Source organism: Amblyomma americanum, chromosome 10 (genome assembly GCF_052857255.1).
Source record: "Amblyomma americanum isolate KBUSLIRL-KWMA chromosome 10, ASM5285725v1, whole genome shotgun sequence".
NCBI lineage: Eukaryota > Metazoa > Arthropoda > Arachnida > Ixodida > Ixodidae > Amblyomma > Amblyomma americanum.
Genome location: NC_135506.1, coordinates 28,557,823 through 28,577,669, shown reverse-complemented (window position 1 = coordinate 28,577,669; position 19,847 = coordinate 28,557,823). Strand labels below are relative to the sequence as shown.

The following is a 19,847-nucleotide window of genomic DNA, read 5'->3' as shown; positions in this document are numbered from 1 at the left end:
AAAGGTCTAATCGTCGCGTCCCTCCCAGAGGTACAGCCATTTCAGCCGAAGCTCAGTGCAGCGTGCTGCTGTTACCTGTTAAATTTCGCTATTCTTCTCATTATAATCATCCTCAGAAAATAAACTTTTCCTAGCTGTGGATTATACACACAGAGGAGTGTGCCACTGGTGAGTTTGTATGAGACGTGGTTACTAGTCAATAGTGAAAACTAGCTTTACACAGACGCCTATTTTCTGGTACTGAGAACAAGTCGTCTTTGTGTAGGATAAAATGCTTGTGGTTTGTCGACCTTGGTTTATAATCCCATAAACGAGCTCATTCAGTTCCTAAGTAGAGTGGCTATTGGGAATTCGCTTTCCGATACTACAGCCGTCAATACCATTTCGGCGCAGCCGAAGCAGCGTAGGAATGAGTCGACCGGCATACGCATGCGCTAGAAACCACTGCTCCTGGCGGCTTCCAATCGGCACTAACTGGACTGACGAGGAACGCTCCCATACCGCACGTGTGACACTCAGTGCTTGTGGAATACAGGCGACGTGCTTAAATTTCATAGAGGGCACTTTTATTTACGTCTTCTTTTAATGTAAAAAACAACGTAACACATTTGACAGTCATGTTATATTGCAATACATTTAAAAGTCGATTTTGAATATACTAGTTAAGTTCAAGGACAGTACCCGAGGCCTTATTTGTCAAAAAATTTAACTGATTGACCCACTTGCCGAGACTGATACCAAGGGGCTGCCTCGCAAGTGGTGAAGTGGCTTGTGAGAAAGATCGAGAGACATGGCCGTAGGGAAGACTGAACTGCACGCCGGGTAGGCCGTATGGTGAAACAGGTCGGTAAAGATTTGAGGGGGTGTCTTGCAAGGAAGCGGTCGGCTAGCCTGAGTGCATTTACGTACTGCATAGACTCTCTATGGGGGCCAGAGTTTTGCGTTTGTTTATCACGCGCCGCTCGCGCAAGTGGCCAAATACGATCACTTGGTTGGAAAGCATCCCTCATTGTAAAGCAGCTAACATCTCAGCGTTGTTTCAAATTCGATAACTTAAAAACTCTACTTGTTCATCCACTATCCTCATGCTTCTTCGAGCTTTCTTGCCTCCCGAGCGCATATTTTCACTGAAGATATGTATTTTTTGTGGAGAACATGCAATTTAATTTGTCTGCCACTTAGAAAAGAACACCTTGTTGGTTGTGGCAGCCTCAACTGATGGCGCCAGCTGTCCACAAAACGAGTACTTTGTCTACAAATTGTACTGATCGGGCTTAATGCTAGCGCAGCAGGTGTTCTACAAATGAGTGCGTAACTGTATAAAAAAAGTAGTTTTCAGGAAACTAACTGAATTTCAGGCCTAGAAAAAAAATCGAATCGAAAGAGCACCAGCACTTAGTTCAGAACCAACCGCTGGCAAGGGCTGTGCAATATTGCACCTGCGTGTAAGAGCGCCGTTTCTGTAATGACACGAATCCATAAACGGCCTTATTTAGTACTTCTAAAGCCTAATTCAGTTATTAAGAGACAGCTGTAATTGTGTGGACGCTTTGCGCACCCCGATAACTGGTCAATACTGGACTCAGGTTCAGTAGGAGACAATGAAATAACTCAAAGCGATGATCCGTCCTGTGCCTGACGCATCGACCTTTGTAAATCTCCGACTCCAAACAGCCCCCGAGGGGCGACGTTCCTCCCACAGTTGCCGTAAGGCAGTGTGCTCTGTGATGGCTATTAATTTTAAACGTTTACAAAACACAGTGTAGAAAGCGGTGTGTACTCTTTATCTGCAGCTACAGCACTAAATTCTTCAGGTGATGCCCCGATACCGTCTTGATCATTTATCCGCCCAAGCACATCTGTCTTGCGATGGTTATGGAGTTCTCCATTAAAGTTGCTCTCAAGCACCTTCCGAGGAAAGCACATCAACTCGCTCAATCAGTGCATTGCGTTGCCATGAAAACCAGGGCCAAAATAATACAATTGTAAACGCAGCAGAAGAACCACAATAAAGCGTGAAATTTGGCGAGCCCTTCCCATCGACTTTTTCAAGCTCGCACCCTCCTCCGTCGCTCGCATCTGCGTGTACAAGTTGAGAGATGGCTATTGGTTAGATTCGTTCATACGTCGGCCAGCTACCCTGGTCGCGGCCAATAGTGCGCGTAGCTCCGGCGGCTGAGGAGGTTCCGCACCCGGAGGTGGGGATATCGGGTGAGGAGGCTCCGTTCCGGGAGGTGGGGCTGGCGGCTGAGGAGGCTCCGCTGCCGGAGCTGGGGCCGGCGGGTGAGGAGGCTCCGCTCCTGGAGCTGGGGCCGGCGGGTGAGGAGGCTCCGCTCCCGGAGGTGGGGCTGGCGGGTGAGGAGGCTCCACTCCCAAAGGTGGGGCCGGCGGGTGAGAAGGCTCCGCTCCCGGAGTTAAGGCCGGCGGAGGACCGCCGACCTTCCAGCATGCAAAAAGTGACGAGAGGGAAGGGAAAGGCGCGAAGACGCTGGAATTAAAATTTTGACTGCAGATAACTCAGCTTCTAGAAAGCGCATTGCAAAAATCCTTGCGGGAAAATATTCGTGAAGCGGCGTGCTTTAACATCCGCGGCATACCGCAACTTTATTAATGCCCATTTCAGAGCACCTTTAAGTTTCCGAAGTCTTCCATGACCGCAAAAAGCAGTTAATGGCTCTGAGCTTGAACTGATATTAACGCTAATAAAGCTAAGCAGAACATCAAATTTTGACTAGTGTCCTGAACAAGTCCAAATAAGTTCAATTCTGTGCAGCACGCAATGTAGGCTTGCTTTTAAAATCCACTGCACGCACGGATTTTATATGTAGTACGTGTCCACAGAAAACAGAAATGGCTCTGTTGAAATGCGTGTTATCTCTATGTGTCGCAGCCGAAACTTGTGCCTTATAATTTTTTTTCTCGAAGGAGTGGCCATACAGTTGCCATTATTTTGTTTGCAAAATAAACTTACAGATCACGGAATCTCTTCTTCAACTCAATCCGGCGGTTCTTCAAAAACATTCTTATCGCCTTGGTTTTATGCTTTCAATCAACAAGCGTCCCATGGGGGGAGTAGACGAACACGGCCGTTTGAAGTTTTAGACACGTGTCATGGTTTTCAGCACGGCTATTGACCACAGCGCAAGGACAAAAGCAGTGGTGTCAGTGCCATCCGCTTGCGTGCTCTTCCTCCATTCTTCTTTGGTTCCTAAGGAATATGCATGGTATAGGGCAAGTTTAGCGTATATCAACGTAGCCTTGTTGACACTAACCTAAAGCCCCCGCGAAGACAACACGCATGGTGTTACTGAGCCATTTGGGCTGCTTGTCACGAAAATTTACTTTCCTTTTTGTGAACATACTGCAGCAGAAAAGTGCTTGAAAAATTATTTTCTTGTAATAGCTGGCGCCTTTATTCATAGCGTTCGGAGGGAATGTAGCGGCAAATTAGAGCTTTAAGTTCGAAATCTTTGTAATATGAAGCTCTTTAGAGAGTGAGTTCGAAGGCTCGGGAAAAACTAGTGCGTGGTCAAAAGATCACTATTTCATCCTGTGCGATGCTTGCTAAGAAATATCAACACACTCGATCAACTACAAGAGCTAGACCAACACTTTAATTACCGGCTGATTCCACTGAAATTTGTGAACGCCTCATTCGAAGACATGTTGTGGGAATTGGCTGCTTTTGCGGCAAAGAATGGAAGCTGTTATGTGCCACGCAGAAATGCGCTGTCATTCGGCCTTCAGAAGAGGCTTGTGTTTGCACCTTGCAGGAGGTATCCGTAAATTTTGTTGAATCGTTGCAGTACACGCATTAGTTTGTTTCAACGCAATCACACGAGCAGAGTCTCATGCAGTTTCACTGAGGGCTTTGTCAAGTCACGAGTGCCAATACCGCAAACATTAACGCTCCGGAAAGTCGATTCAGAAGATACCACGTGCGAGAGATAGTCGAAGCTGCACAAATATTTTTGATTTCGGGTAAACGGGATAGCTCGTTTCCAAAAAAGAAGGACTTCTGGAGTGGAAGTGATGATCACGGAACTCCGGTAGAGATCGCCTCGAGGATGGCAGCTTGCCGCCCTCGTAGATGCATAAAAGGCACTGAAAAATAGCGTCCACCTCATCAGAACCGAGAGTATCGTATAGAATTCCAAAAAGGGCAGATCGAGAGTGTGCTTCTACCTTCTCAGAGCTCTCTTCTTCGTTATCCAAACATGTTTAGAGACGCCCAATATTCCCCAGCAGAGCTGTGCTATACTTTACTCAACGTGGTACTGTCATGCAAATATTCTTTATTGACTCGTGGATTTCGTTCACCTGGTTATTGCTTACGTCAACAGCTCTTGGGACGCTCGTCTGCATTGGGCTGTGGGTTACCATGAAGCTTTTTCCCAGGAAACACTACTTTTCCCAGTCTATGCCGCCGCGGTAGCTGAGTGGTTATGGCGCTCGGCTGCTGGCCCGAAAGACGCGGGTTCCATCGCGGCCGCGGCGGTCGAATTTCGATGGAGGCGAAATTATAGAGGCCCATGTTCTGTGCGATGTCAGTGCACGTTAAAGAACCCCAGGTGGTCGAAATTTCTGGAGCCCTTCACTACGGCGTCTCTCATAGCCTGAGTCGCTTTGGGACGTTAAACCCATCTAAACCAAACCAAAGTTTTCGCAGTCTGACGTTTGCCTTTTTTCAGTGAGTGCGTTGCTGAGTAAGAGCCCACAACTGTTCCGACCGAACACAGTCTAATGCTTGCCGCGTGGTCCTTAGGCGTGTTCTTCTTGGGTAACTATATTCAGACCACAATGACAGCGATTCGAAGCGTCCCAAGTGTTTCAAAGGTGGTGGAGCGTGTAGCCGAAATGATGCTTCTTATCGAGGGGGGTTTGATGCTACCCTGGGCAACGAGCCACTGGGCAGGAGCGTGGGATCTCTACAGCCGATTGGGGGAATTGTCACCCGACATTGCAAGCATCATGAAAGTCTTAGGAGAGTGTGGCATAGACTGCGTTGAACAAAGTCGAGGGAGATGCAGTACTGCTTTAGGTTAGTTGCCCAGGGTTCTCATGTTTTTTCCTCCTGCGGCGAGGACACTGTGTACCAAGCGTCATGGTGGAATCTCACGCTTGGAGAGCACATGTTTATGCCGCACCAGGTGCTCCTTCAGGATACAAACCCTCTCAGGTAATCGCGGAGGTTATAATGTCGCAGGTAGACGGTACGCGGTGTCAAGGAAGAAGAAATGATAGTCGGAACACGTTAACCTTGGACACACTAGAACACACCGAACCGTTTTTCAATGAACTTCGAATCATCCGTTTGCCACAGCTGTACGAAGTTTTACTTTTACAACGGTATAAAACCGGTGTTAATCACAATAATTGCAATATGCTAAATCTGTCAGGATTACAATGCAATGAGCCAAAGTACACTACACGTGCGACACCCAAATGGTATGTGCCTAGGATGCGAACAAATTATGGTTATCAAATGTTGAGCTACACTCTCCCACATCAACTAAATAAGGAGTCCGAATTGATGTACAGCTAATGCCAAATATGTTACTTTTGTTCATTTTCTTCTTTTTTATCCCTGGAAGTGCTACCATGCTGTGTACCACTGCAATGCCCTTGTGGGGTGCGTCGGCCTCGTCAAGCCTTCCCAATGGCTTTTTGTCGGCGCACCCAACATCGTCATGATGTTAAATAAACATGATTGATTGATTGATTGATTGATTGATTGATTGATTGATTGTGGTGTGCACGTTCAGTTAAGGGGACGGCCAATCATTAAGATCCAGTGGATTTTTCATAACGACAATGAGTTACCTTGCCCTCATATTACGTGCTTTGTAGGCCCGGAGCCGATTTCTTTGTCATTTCGACTAGAATATCAAGAACTCGATCGAGAACCATCCTCCTCTATTCCAATCTCTATAGAGTACACATATTTTACACAGTAGAGCTGGCCCAGCTGTCTTGAGTTGGTGGTGAACCCTTTTTTTTGCCACATTTCTGAACCATAGCTTAGTACCAGCCCACTTCGGCGTACAAGTGTGTCATTCTACATCCGAGATTTTCCTCAAAGCTACCAGCACCGCCGTACACTACGGGCTGTTGTAAAGGCCGCACTAGCTGCCCGTCATCAGAAGCCGCAGGCTCCGACAAATAGGGAACCCATGGCCGCACCACCGCCTTTCCACGTGTACCTCCTGGTCTACCCGCTGGGCTGCGCGGCGTCGGTCGTGGTTCTGCTCTGCTTTGCTGCAGCACGCGTATGCCGTAACGCCGGAGAACCACAAAGGATTTTCGTGCAGCCGCGTTTGCGGAACGACAACACGGGCAGGCCCATCGTGAAGACGACTAAGTTCATTCAGTTGCTTCACTTTGCGTCGAATCCGCCCTCAGTAAATCATGCTCTCGCAAGATGCAACCAAGTATTTAAAACCAATTGGGCGGGATGTCTTCAGCTGGGTACCCTGGATCGCTCGAAACGGCGGTCGCTGAGAGCCTGCTACAAAACATGAAGAGAAAGGCTGTGGGAGCTGTTGAAGATGTCCCTCGAGAAGAGGTCGTGCGACCTGTGGTGGGGCCCTCCGTGCACAAGTTAGCCCACAACTTGAAAAGATCACGAGCAGGCATGGTGTGCCGCTTGTTTTTTCAGCCCCAGAAAAGTCCGGAAGCCTTTGCTCTCTTATTGAAAGAGGACGAAAATAAGAGAGAGGGTGCGGCACCAAACATGGGCGAACGTTCATGAAGTGCGCCGAAGGAGCTGCCTTCGAAATTCCCCTCTCACGTGGCCGCTCCTTTATATATAGGGCAAACTGCGCGCTGCGTTCAGGAGCGAATCAGGGAACATGAGAGAAACGTTGAGCATGATAAAGAAGGTCCAAATATGCATAAGCATATTAGGTCCTGTCTGTCATGCCTCTCAATGCGTGTTTCTTCGAAGTTGATTCTATGGTCGGAGTCATCGCAATGTTCGGCTACTGGATTGCGCTCTCTTGCGAATTTGCGGACGTCGTTTTTATGTTGCCGAATTCTTTCTTTTGAACTTTTTGCTTCCACCGATGTAGCTTGCGTCGCAGCCGGCGCAAGGAATTTGGTAGACAATGCCTTGGGCTCTTTCTCTATGCGGCCGGTCTTTGGGAACAGGTAGGTAAAGCGCAACAGTGTTTGTGGGCTTGTGCGCAACCTGGAGACCCGATTTTTTCAGGATTCGGGCGATGGTTTCGCTGACACCTCGGACATAAGGTAAAGTGACGTATTTTGGTGGTGGCCTTGGTCATTGTGCGTTGATTTCTTGACGAATGTTGTGTTCTTGACGTCGAATGGTTTTTTGAATAAAGTCTTTTGGGTAGCCGTTCATGACGAGTTCTTTGAATATCGTGCGTTGTTCTTTTGTTCTGTGAAGTTCTGTGCTGCAGTGTGTCTCAACTCTTCTGAACAGCCTCTTTACCACTGATGCTTTGCGGACTGTCGGGTGGTTCGAAGAGAAGTGGAGATACCGGCCTGAGTGAGTCGGTTTGCGGTACGGAGAATGGAAGGGTATTGTGGTTTCGGGACACAAGGGCGTCCAAAAACGGCAGGGAGTTTTCTTGTGCTACCTCTAGCGTGAACTGAACGTCAGGTTCTACGGAGTTTAAATGACTAAGGAAATTTTGAATCTGAGATCTTTTGATACATACCTGCGGAAAATCATTGGTTTCGGGTGGAATGAGTTGAGGGCTCGTTGTTTGATGTGCTCCATGGTTAAATTGGCCATGACGACAGAGATGGATGCTCCCATTGGTGTTCCTTTCACTTGTCGGTAAAATTCCACGTTTGGCGAGAAGTATGTGTTTGATAGGCACAACTCCAGTAAGCGGCACGCATCATTTACACTCAGTGGGGTTCGTGCGCTGAGTGTGTTGTCGCGTTGTAGGGCGTCTCGGGTAGCGGTCACCGCAAGGTTCACAGGCATTTTTGTGAAAAGGGACACCACGTCGAACGAGACAAGCCAGTCCTCGGCCTCAAGGGCGGCTTGGGACACCAGTTCGATGAAGTGACTGGAATGACGGATATGGGTCGCTGTTTTTCCTGCGATTAGGGATATGAGTTTGTGAAGGTATTCTGACAACGAGCGAAGAGGGGAACACCGGAAGTCCACAATCGAGCGCAAAGGAATCCCCGGTTTGTGGATTTTGGGCAGGCGTAGAATGTTGGAGCCGATACGTTGCTGCTCAATATCTGAATGTAGAGGTTTCGGAAGTTGGGGTGTTTTTGGAATACTTCTTTCAATGTATTGTTTAGCATTACTTGGTAGTTGTTGTGGGGTTCTTTTTCGATTTTTCATATTCTTGACTGCTCGGTAAGGTAGATATTTTCTCTTCGTAGTCCCGTCTGTCCAGAATGACTGTTGTTTTGCGCTTGTCCGCTGGGAGGATCAGTATGTTCGTGTCGGTCTTGAGGTCTTGCAGGGCTTGCCTTTCGTCCGGATTTAGGTTTGATTCTTTTCGGTGTGCTTGCACTGAATTGAGTACACCTATTGTTTTGAGCCTGACCTCTTCTCGTACACCAGGTTCCAGTTGCCGGATGCCGACTTCAAGCGCAGCTACGATTGCTGGAAGGGGGGTTTGTTCACCTGGAGGTTGAATTTGTGTCCCTTGTCGTAGGCTCTGGGGTACAACCTTGGTTTCCTTGCATTTCTTGGTGAATTCCAGGTGTAGAGCACCGAAATGCCTTGGATGGTCTTGATGTACTTCTTGGCAAGCTGCGTAGCTTCTAGCCCGAAGTCTGCATGAAGAGATTGAAAACTAAAAATTCCACCCGAAACCAAAGATTTTCCTCAGGTATGTCGACGACCGCTTCGCCGTCACCAAAAGATCTTAGATTCAAAATTTCGTTTGTCATTTAAACTTCGTAGAACCTGACATTTAGTTCGCGCTAGAGGTGGAACAAGAAAACCCCCAGCCGTTTTTGGACGTCCTGGTGTCCCGAAGCCACAGTACCCTTCAATTCTCTGTATACCGCAAACCAACTCACTCAGGCCGGTATCTCCCCTTCTCTTCGACCCACCCGACAGTCCATGAAGCATCAGTGGTGAAGAGGTGAAGAAGCTGTTCAGAAGAGTTAAGACACACTGCAGCACAGAACTTGACAGAAAAAAAGAACAAGGCACGATATTCAAAGAACTAATCATGAACGGCTACCCAAAAGACTTTATTCAAAAAACCATCGACGTAAAAAACACTACATTCGCCAAGAAATCAACGCAGAAAGACTAACACCACCACCAAAATACGTCACTTTACCTTATGGTGTAGGTGTCAGTGAAACCATCGCCCGAATCCTAAAAAAAAGCGGGTCTCCTGGTTGTGCACAAGCCCACAAACACTGTTGCGCTTTGCCTACCTGTTCCCAGAGACCGGCCGCGGAGAGAAAGAGCCCAAGGCATTGTCTACAAAATTCCATGCGCCGACTGCAACGCAAGCTACATCGGCGAAATCAAAAATTTCAAAGAAAGAATTCGGCAACATAAAAACGACGTCCGCAAATTCGCAAGAGAGCGCAATCCAGTTGCCGAACATTCCGTGGACTCCGACCATAGAATCAACTTCGAAGAAGCCCGCATCCTCGGAACCGAAACAAAGTATCACAAAAGGCCCCTTCTGGAATCCTGGCACATCCAAACCACCCCGAACAACATCCACAGCACAAAATGAAACTTGCCCCCAGTATATGCCCAGGGACTTCGCTCTTCAACGCAACGAAAAAAAGTCGCCAATCACCACCTCCCTGCAGTGCGCCAGCGTGACTAACAGCCTAAATCCCCCTCCCACACGCCTTTCGCATTAGAGCTGTCGTTCCTTTGACCCCCACCTCCCCTCCATACTTAAAAGACGCCAGTTTCTGCCCTCAGTCACCCCTGATGAGGGAGCCGAGTCGGCTTCGAAACGTTGGGTTAAAGTTAAAATTTTTGGTTGGAGATGTGCAGTTTATTATAAGTCTTCAAACCCAGCCAGCACGGTAGCGTGGTGCTTGCATCACTCGTGAATCCGAGAAGTTTACTATGGCCGGCAGCTCCTGACCCACGGTGTTCCTCAGGAGGTCTGGCAGTGTTCACTTCCATCACCGTCACCAAAAATGGAACAGTGTCTCCAGGACTGCAATGTAAACTAGGATAAAAATCGAAGGGGCGAAGGGACGGCGTTCTTGTGTAGCACTAGTTCGTCGCCTCCATCCGACGCTTCTCTTATAATGCATTCTGCCTTTACTTGTGCCTTTTAACGGCCCTTGACAGTTGTTGTGTTTACTCTTAAACCCAAGACAAAAACAAAGGGCTCTAAAAAACAGGAAGACATGACAGGGGGCGGGAGGGGGGGGAGAGTGAACGCTGCTTACCTTGATGTTAGCAATGATGGTGTCGTCGCGAGGCACGTTCTCGCTGATGGATACTCGTAGATCCTTGTAGCCTCCATCCGACTCATCCAGCTCGACACACGCCCCAGTTGTTAGCACGAGCAGCAGAACCCCCGTAAAACCGAACATCCCGCTCATTTTGACGTCGCTCTCAGTGGGTCTGGGAAGCATTGAAAAGAAATTATTTAAGGTGGAAGAACCGCAGCCCTTCTGGTGGAACTGGGTAGCTAATATTGTAAGAATGGGGAGAGCTCTTTAATTCTTCTGTGTTGTTAACTGGTGTGACAAACTGACATTTCTTTGTGCTCTGTTCTCCTGATATGAAGATAAAAAGAAATGGCAATGCTGAAAAAAAGTTGAATAATCTTGCTCCTCAATTTATTTCTCTGGCATGAGAATCGAAGCTCAGTTTCCACAATTTGTGCTCATGGCTTCCTAGGTAGCACTTGCATCAAACCTATGCATGAAACACTTCACTAACAAAAGTGTGAGAGCCCCGAGCTCTGTATATTGATGCCACTCTCTGAATTCACCAATTTATCGATCGTTTTTCTCTTTATCGTTGTTTTCTATCTGCAGGAAAAATAAGAGTAAGTGATTCGGTCAGAAAAATTCTTTACCGGGGATTAACCTTCCTGACCAAATTTAAGGCAAATATCTTTTCCAACACAAGCCGTCAGATGGGCAAACTTTCAAATACCTGCTTCCGCCATCTTTATTAAAGACTGCAGGATGCTATCCTGCATTCTAGCTAATTTTGAGGGAGCTTCGGAAAACATTTTTTCGTTATATCAGCCACTAAGCACTTAAAAGGAAAATATGCAGGTCTGAGTCGACAACAGGAACTATTTTTAATGGTCACCTTTCGAAAACTATTGCCCATATCTGGGTGATTGCTGTCGGCGCAACATAGAAACGGTGGATCAGGATTTCTATTGCAGGATACCATGGCTATTGAGTTTCAAAGGCTAATGGCGTTATAAATATATGTGTGCTCTGCCAAAAGATTATACATGACGTTTAATGTGGCTACTTAATGGTACAACTCTAAAGCGTACAATGAAACGTGGTACCTCGCGGTCTGATTGTCCCGAAATTTGGAAGTTAGGTGTTGCTCCTCCTGTGGGCTGTAAAATATGTCGTGTACCGGCAAATCTGAGATGGGTGATAACCATGGTGCCACATGGAAAAAAGATCAGTGAAACAGATTTGGGCACAAAAAAATTCAGAAATACAATATGCCGACAAAATTTTAAGCTAAGGAATAAATGAATATGCGCGGTTTTTACGCACTGACTACGAACTGCTACAGTTTTTTGTCTGCTGCTCCTTATAGCTGGCTCATCAGTCAGCTCATTTGGGCTAAATCTGGTGAACTTAAAACTCGAAGCTCGAAATCAATCGGCTAAATCACGCATGACTTATGTTGATACTGAAAGAGAACTTAGTAAGGTAATCCAGGATATAATATCGTGTAAAAATTGGGCTGAAAGGTTGAAGAGCAGCAGTTTTCAAGTTTAATCTTTGATGTCTATATTATATCATTAGCCGAAAGCTAATGAGATTTACAAACTGTAGTTAATATTTTCGGAGACAAAAGAGACGCCCTACGCTTCGCTTTCAGCGCAAATTGTTGGAGCTTGACAAATGTCCAATATGCCACAAACAGGGGGCTCACAATAATTTCAATGCCATAAGGTGCCCAGGCTGGTAGATTGCAAATATCTCAAGTTATGGGTAGATGAAGGACATAATTACGTGGGAAAGCACGAAGGTAGTACTAATAAGGCGAAATAGGAAGGATGCCCCATAATGAAGCATGTATAATTATTGGCGAACAAGAGGCATCGTGCCAGGCCATACTTTTCAGAACGCAGGTTTGTGCCTGATGGCAGAAGGTCAGTAGAAGTATAGAAATAAACAACAGAACTGTTGGCAAACTAGCACCAGATGTCCTCGGCAAAATCACAAATGGGGCGGAAGAGGGGTCACGAGCTCAGCATTGTTCGAAGAGCGGAAAATACGGTGTAAAATATTGTGATAAGTGCGCAGGAGGTCATTAGATGCAAAGTAACTGGCAGCTAGTCCGTTTGTACAATCGTTGACTCACTTTGGCGGCAAAGGCATGGAAAATTTGCAGGTAATTATGCATGAAGCCATAAAGCCTGGACTCCATGTACGCGAAAACTCACGCGAACGCGAAGGCGACGGCGTCAAGCGACGAGCGACGCTGTCGCGCGAAGCAAAACGCATGTGTCGCTTGCCGTGTCGCTCGGATCTGCACCCACAGAAAATTTCGCTCGTCGCTCGGAAGTCCCCCACGCGACTGGCCAATCACAGCCCCCCAAAGCCTTTTCCGGTTTCTCGACGGTTTCTCACGGGTACATCTCACGCAACCAGCCCGTCACCTTGGTCATCGCCACCGTCGAGAAAATATTTGGCTTTGTAGCTGGGAGGCAGACCCGCATGATTTAAATAATTAAAACAATCTACTTGTTGAGTGCGGAGGGCTAACACCATTTGGAGTGGGCTACGCGAGCGGGCTTACTGCAGGGAGAGTTGCGTGTCGAGCCGCGGGTACCGGCGCTCGATCCACCGCGCCGCTGAGCTCCAACTGTGCAGAAACAGTCGCGGCGCGCATTCTCACTGGTAAATTATAGTTTGCTCACTTACAATCAGACTGCGGTGACAGTTAATGTGAGTGTTTTTACTAAGCCGGAGTGCACAGGCACCGAACGAAAGCACACCTTCCCCGTGAACCCGTGATGTGACTTCGTCTCCGCAAGCACGCCGTTGGTTATCTCCGCTGCCGCTCCACCGCTGCCGTAGAGAAAATATTCCTTTGGCCCTGACTATGGGGCACACTCGCAAAATTTTAAGAGAGAGAACAGGTTACGGGCGTGTTTCTAAGCTTGAGTCCGCTGCGCACGTCGCGGGTTCGCGTCGCCTGCCGCCTTCGCTTGCATGGAGGTTGCCCACAAGCGACGGAGCGAGCGTCGCCGTGCCGCCTTGTCGCGTCGCTCGCTCTTTCGCGCACATGGAGTCCAGGCTTAAGACGGAAATAAAGACCTTTAAGAACGCTGTGTCTAAAAAGCGGAGATTCAGGACTGCATTGATTCAGGATTGATTGACTGAAAAATAACAAGCCACTGGGCCTGCATAAAAATGCGAAAAAAGCAAGTCAGGAAGAAATTGTGCCATGATAATTAGAGAGAAAGTGCTCTGCTATTTGAAGGTAAATTCGGTTGGCTTATACCACAGCCACATGGCCGCTTTAAAGCGTATTGAGCTGAGTTGAGAGTGCTCTAAATTATCAATCGCTATCGAACTCGAAGGAGCTGTGTAACTGTTAAACAAAGAACCCGATTACCGCCCGGAACCTTCGTCATCTCACAACACGGTGTTACGGCGCCACCGACGCCGTCAATAATTTGCAGACATGTAAGCAATCAGCATGCAGGAGTGGAAGTAAGTCAGACCTGGAATGGTTAAAACGAAGTGTTCATTTTTTACTGTAATATTCTTCACTCTTCAAATTGCTTTTGTTTTTTCGGACAAGATGTGCACTAGGATTCTTGATCTGATGAAGAAATTGGTGTTGGTTATTTTAGTTTCGTTGGTAGCAATCACGTTCTGCTTGTTCAAGTGTTATGTATGCCGGCCTGTCTTGTTTTCTCAAAAAGAAGTTCTAGATTTTGATGTTTCCAATTCTTAAAACATGATACTGCTGCGATTCGTTTCCCAGTGCCTCTTTGAGTGCGGCTCTGCGTCCGGGAATGCTCAATAGGCTGCTCGAAGGCCTTCGAAAGCACGATAGAGTTCCAGGGCGGTCCGTTGACGCGACAGACTGCTAACTCGGTGACCATCGGTGCCACCCTTGCAGCAGCGCTCGACTGGTCTTTGCATGGACAGAAAATCCTTTCGAGGGCATTCGAAATGATCCTGTGACAGGGGGAACACAATGCGATCCTACCTAACAAATTTATTCAGGATGATAGCGCATGTGGACTGCGTGGTAAATCAGATGTAGTTATAATGGGGCAACATATATCCACATGATGCAGGCACAGTCCCTGTCCGGAGGTCAGTGCTTAAGGACGGTAATGGGAATATAGATTTGCTGCAGATTGTAAACAGCGATTGACGAAGTGGTGCCTTAAAATGAGGGCAGAGACTATGATACAAGTTCGCGACTCTGAATTGGCAAAGCGTAGACGTGAAATAATTTTTAGAAATAAAAGAGATCACTCCTATTTTTGAATTTGGTAGATTAAGTAGAGAAATGTTAATAAAACAATAATTTGCATGGCAGTGTACGCCACTGCCATGTTTCAAGAACGACACTCCTTACTTCAATCCAACCCCATGCTGCGACCACAAGAAACCCATGTGACCACAAGAAATAGCCAGGTTTTCCAAGGAGAGGTTCCTATCTGATTTTGTCAAGGAGCTCTTGGTCATTTATCCAAAGCCCGGGAGGCCTTCAGCGGTAATGTGCACCGGACAATCCATGTAGGAAACAACGCTGCAAAAATTTTGTCCACCTGCGTTTCATTTGAAATTCCGATAGAGGGCATTTCTTTTGTTGCTATTAATTGTTTCTAAAATGCGGTTGTTGCCTAAAAAATATCGAAGGGCGATTTCAAAAAGCAACGCACGTGCATGGCAGCGCATGGCATGGGAGTCATTTCTTGTCTCAACGAAACTTCAAATGGCGGAAAGCACATTCCTACTGCTGGTCCCAGAGGTAGAAGCACCAAGAGACAGAAACAACCTCGAAAGACAAACTTACACCGTGCTGTCGCAACACGTTCTGTAGCAGGCGCCTCGCCTCCGTACAGAGGAGAAATAGTGGCAGGTCACCAAGAAATGATCGGTCGTTCCGGCTTAAGCGCACAGCGGGCGCAGTGGATATACCGCCAGACTAGACCTACGCGGGTAGAACACAGCTAGCAAGTACGTACGCGACAACGCCGACGCGTGAAAGAAACCTCAATATTGCGCGATCGCCAATCTTTACTGCAACACGGAAAGAGAAGGTGCGGGAAATCGGGTTTAGGATCTAATTTTGAGGCTAAAAATTCCTACAGGAGACACCTGCGAACCTGGCTGCTGTAATATATGCGCTACGCGGAAGCGTAGTCATGACTGGGGCATGATGAGGGGCCCTCGCAAAGATATCAGCAACATGATTTAAATGAATTCTTCTATGTGCACGCATCAGGACCAACTACAATAAACACACGTGAGGCGGTGCCAAAACATTCAGCGAGCGGAGTGCCTGTCCTTCTGCAGACGAGTTTGGAGAGGAACACAGGGGCAACGAATCCGTGAAAATTACGGCAGAAGACAGAAGACTTGTGCAACTTACGCAAAGCCAGGACTACTGATAAATATTCGACCAAATAAATGGGGAAGTCGGGAGGGCGAAGTGAGAAAGGCAAATTGAGGAACAGAAAAATACAGACAGCGGTCTTTTGCATGCAGTGAGGCGTCTTTCGCAATGAGAACATTAGAGCGAGAGGTCTAGATTTGCAGGCATTGGCACTATGACGAAAACTTCATTATTACGGCACTGTAGACGCTCAGATGTGAACTGATCAGCGAGAAAGACCAATAGCCACACCTTGCGTCCAGGTGGGCAAGTGGGCCCCGTAAACGCATCGATGACTATGTTGGTGGGTGTGTCCCTCCTATCCTCTACTCGACTGCATCGGTGAATGACAATTCAAAGTTAGTATGCATAGCGTCTCGGACGGTCTCAGTCTTGGGTCTACACCGTATACTAACCTTCTGAACGCAGCAGATGAGGAGTTAGAAACGCGCTGATCGGGTTATTGGCGAAGGAGGCAGACGTGAGTGGCGGTCTGCAAACTACTCCGCGAGTGCCGAACTGCCGTCCATCAGTGGTCCCCATGTAGTGCGGGGTAGTGGATCTCAGAGCTGCCTGTACAGCCTCCAAGTAATTTAGTCTGATTTGGTTCCCATCCCCGGAGACGAAAGTAAAGGTGATGCAGCTTACTGCGCGTCGCAAAAAGCAGCCAAGTAACAATTGATCAGGGGAAAGAAGCCGTCCAGGGGAGCAGGCCTGGCCAGGAGAACTTGTGGTCATCACCCGATGTCCGCGCTTTCAGCTACCCCAGAAAACAAGAAGAGAATGCAGGAAACGTACCAGAAATTGAAGAGCAAGCGCAGAAGCACTGGGTACTCAGCCGGAACCGACGTTCGCACCGAGATCGCAGAGCAGCTCGAGAGTCAGCACGCGTTCGAAGCGCAGGGAGACGGGCAACGGTTGTGCTCACTTCATCTACGTCTTCCCTCCACCTGGTGGCCACGAGAGACTGGCAGAAGCACGCGCTCTGTCGGATTTGTGCTACGCAGAAGACGATGATTCACGGGCAGTGCCGTGGCACGGAGCAGATAGAGTTATGCTGAGGCAGGCGACGCTCTGCAATGCACGGCGCGAGAGGGTGGTGTAGCTTACAACTAGGCTGAGGACATCAACATCATCATTTGGGGCGATAGCCTAGTCGAATTTTTGGAGCTGATATTTAAGAGTATCACATTTAAATGTTCGGGCGGCCCGGGTAGGAACTCACACCAATCGTGCTTTATTTACACTATGAGGTGTCGCCATGTGGCCGCCAAGCGGGTCTCTCAGCTTTACTCTGCAGGCGTCCTAATCTAGTACAGATGCAATAGTTAATGAGCTTGCAAATCACTACGCCTTTCTTTTTCCTCCCTATGCAAGCACGGTTGATGGTGTTGATGTTGCCCGCTGGTTGTCTATCAATACTCCACTTTATGAATATGAATTTGCCGGAGTAAGTGGTCTTTAAACCTTTGGAGAATAAGAAAGAATTGACCGATTCCCACCCTCGAAAACCCCGTGACCTGACGTGCTCTCAGGGCAACTTTATAAGATGAATATTTTTTTATTTCCTATACTCCTATTTTTTTTTTCAAACCAGTAATGATGTGGGATTTTTGCTGCCGACGTTTACCAAGAGCTATATTGTCTTATTACCAAAAACTGATCATAACGGAAAGACTAAGATTTGTAGGTGGCTACAGAGCGATATGGCTTTCTAAAGTTGATCATAAAATTTCCTCTAATATTTTTTGCTGTTTTGAATCACGTTGACAATGGTTCAATTTTTTTTTCTGGGATGCGCCTTTGTTACAGAAACGGTTCCACGCGCTTTATTGTATTGGTGGTCTCTCACAACCAGTCAGCCTGAGTCATGTGTGAAAGGCGGCTGCCCACTGCCCCCGCGCTTCTTCGCAATTTACTTGGAGCCACTTTGCTTTAATGTTATAAACGGTAGAGCCGTCAGCGGTTTCCATATTATGGGTCACGAACTTAAGGTACTAGCTTATTTCGATGACCTCGCGTTATTCTGCACAGATAAGCCAAGCATTGATTTGGTTACTCGTTTAACGGAGATGTTTGGTTCAGCGTCGGGAGTTCATATTAATTACGCTAAGTGTTGAGATCTCTGGTTTGGAACTCGGGGATCGACACCTTTTGATTATGCTGGCATGCAATGGATACACAGGCCATCCACGTGTCTTGGAGCACTGTGCACAATACTGGAAAGACAGCGTGCCAGCTCTTCAGCGCAGTGCTCACACATTTGTCCCCCATGGTCTCTCCATTTTGTGCAGAGCGAGGCATGTAATTCGTTTCTCCTACTCAACTTCACTACGCGCTACAAATTATTCACTGCACAAGAGTCTATATCCAGCGTCTTCACAGCGTGTTCGCCGCTTTTGTGTGTGATTCGTCTTTTGAAGCTATGTGGCGTGATAACTTATTCTAACCTGTAAATGCTGGAAGCCTTGGTTTAGTGCACCTTTACGTGCGGCAAATGGTTTCGCGTTTGATGTTTTTCCGCGAGAGCAACACACCCAATTGTGCGGGCATTCTCGTCAGGTAATTTAGTTAATGTTTTACCGAAAATCACTGTGTCTTTTAATGCTTTATGAGCGACGGTTTTTGTATGGCTTCAGGCATGAGATGTATTGGGCCTGTTGGTTTCCTGCTTGTTCGTTTTCCCACAAAGTTCCTGTTTTCAGTTTTGAGGGAGCGGTTGTACAAAAACATAAACTCTATGCTGTTGCGTCCACCCATGTTCCGTTTTGTGTATTGTTTTACCAGGACATGACGCTCTCAAAAGAGAGCGTAAAATGCCCCGTCCACCTGGCACCCCGACATTTACCTATAGGCCACATGGCGAGACATTGCCTGTTAGAACATTGTTAGAAAAAGTTGCAATTTTTGTGACCGCCGCTTTTTTCCGCCATTGTGACGCTCCAAAAACGAGTGAGGATTGCTTCATCGATTGAGAAGATGCAGTGCAATTTGGAGATATCTGGCAACGGACCGAGAAAAAAACAATTAATTTGACACCGCATTCTGTGCGCTATCTCTCTGCACTCTCCTTTGTAGGTGAATCTTCAGACATACTCTTTCCAATTCGACTACATAGCCTCTGTAAAAAGTGCATGATGGACCGACATTGTGAACCTGTTGTTTCTACTAGAAACCACTTCAGCAGAATGACTGTACAGCTAAAGGAATTGTATGCCCGGGCTGAATTTTAACCAGAGTCGCCACCACTTCTAGTGTTGTGCACTTCATTACCTTATTTATAGTGCCCCGTTGCTTAGGTGCATGTCGTACAATGACGTTATGGTGATATAGCCCGAGTCAAGACTTTTCACGCACTTAATTGTTTAGGTGATTCCTATTAGGCATTGTGTTGCTTTGCGGTCGTTTTCTTCATGGCTTGTACATAAGTGGCGTCATACTAGTGGTCTCACGCAGCAGCCTTTGAAGATGACCTGTTCGCGCCATCGTTGGTTTGACTCCCGGTGATGGATATTGATGTGGTTTCATTTTCTACCGCGGGATTGCGCGCCCCTTGGCACATACACGCACAATATACGCTAGAGATGATTTTGCCCTGGTTGTGAACGTCCGGATTAGTACTTTCTTTCTGATACGAAAAGAGGATGGTATACACCCTTGTGTTCGTGTACTCGCAACCAGATAAGATCAACAGAGTCGTGTGGCCATTGGCTGATGCCTAAAAGATTACAGACATCAACTTTTTGTTTACACGTTGCCTTCTTTCAAATTACGGATTAGGCGTTGGTATGCATGCAACAACGCGTGATATTCGCCTATGTCCGGAAAATAATTTATGATAGAATTTGTTCTTGATGCTCAGTTTGGTTAGTTTTGAGCAGCTGAAGGATGAGTATGACCTGTAGTTTGGGCTTAGATGACCTAAAGCACGCAAACAATGACAATATATACTGTTTATTGGCACTGCAGCTCTAGAAGCGGGATGGCATAAGTGTTGTAGTGAATTATACCTGAGTGTATGGGATTAAGATTTAGATTTTCGTGTCTAACGTGACTTGAAATGGCTGTGAGGAACTAA

At 47.1% G+C, this 19,847-nt stretch overlaps 1 protein-coding gene across 2 annotated transcripts; it reads right to left on the bottom strand.

The window, feature by feature from the left end:
* Window positions 1-1,827: 1,827 nt before the first annotated feature.
* On the bottom strand, window positions 1,828-16,712 carry LOC144107649 (uncharacterized). Of its 2 annotated transcripts, none has more exons than XM_077640749.1 (3): window positions 16,568-16,712; window positions 10,378-10,555; window positions 1,828-2,439 (listed from the first exon to the last, which is right to left on the bottom strand). In XM_077640749.1, exons 2-3 carry the CDS (start codon window positions 10,531-10,533, stop codon window positions 2,104-2,106), a joined length of 492 nt encoding a protein of 163 aa, XP_077496875.1. In that variant the 5' UTR covers window positions 10,534-10,555; window positions 16,568-16,712; the 3' UTR covers window positions 1,828-2,103. The 2 variants fall into 2 exon arrangements, with proteins under 2 accessions (XP_077496875.1, XP_077496876.1); XM_077640750.1 differs by having other exon boundaries at window positions 10,378-10,545.
* Between the last annotated feature and the right edge of the window lie 3,135 nt (window positions 16,713-19,847).

Excerpts from the sequence above, each read along its gene's own strand:
- LOC144107649 (XM_077640749.1), bottom strand. The coding sequence starts at position 10,533 with ATGAGCGGGATGTTCGGTTTTACGGGGGTTCTGCTGCTCGTGCTAACA. Across the intron at positions 2,440-10,377 it reads CCATCATTGCTAACATCAAG|GTCGGCGGTCCTCCGCCGGC; the intron begins GTAAGCAGCGTT and ends GCATGCTGGAAG.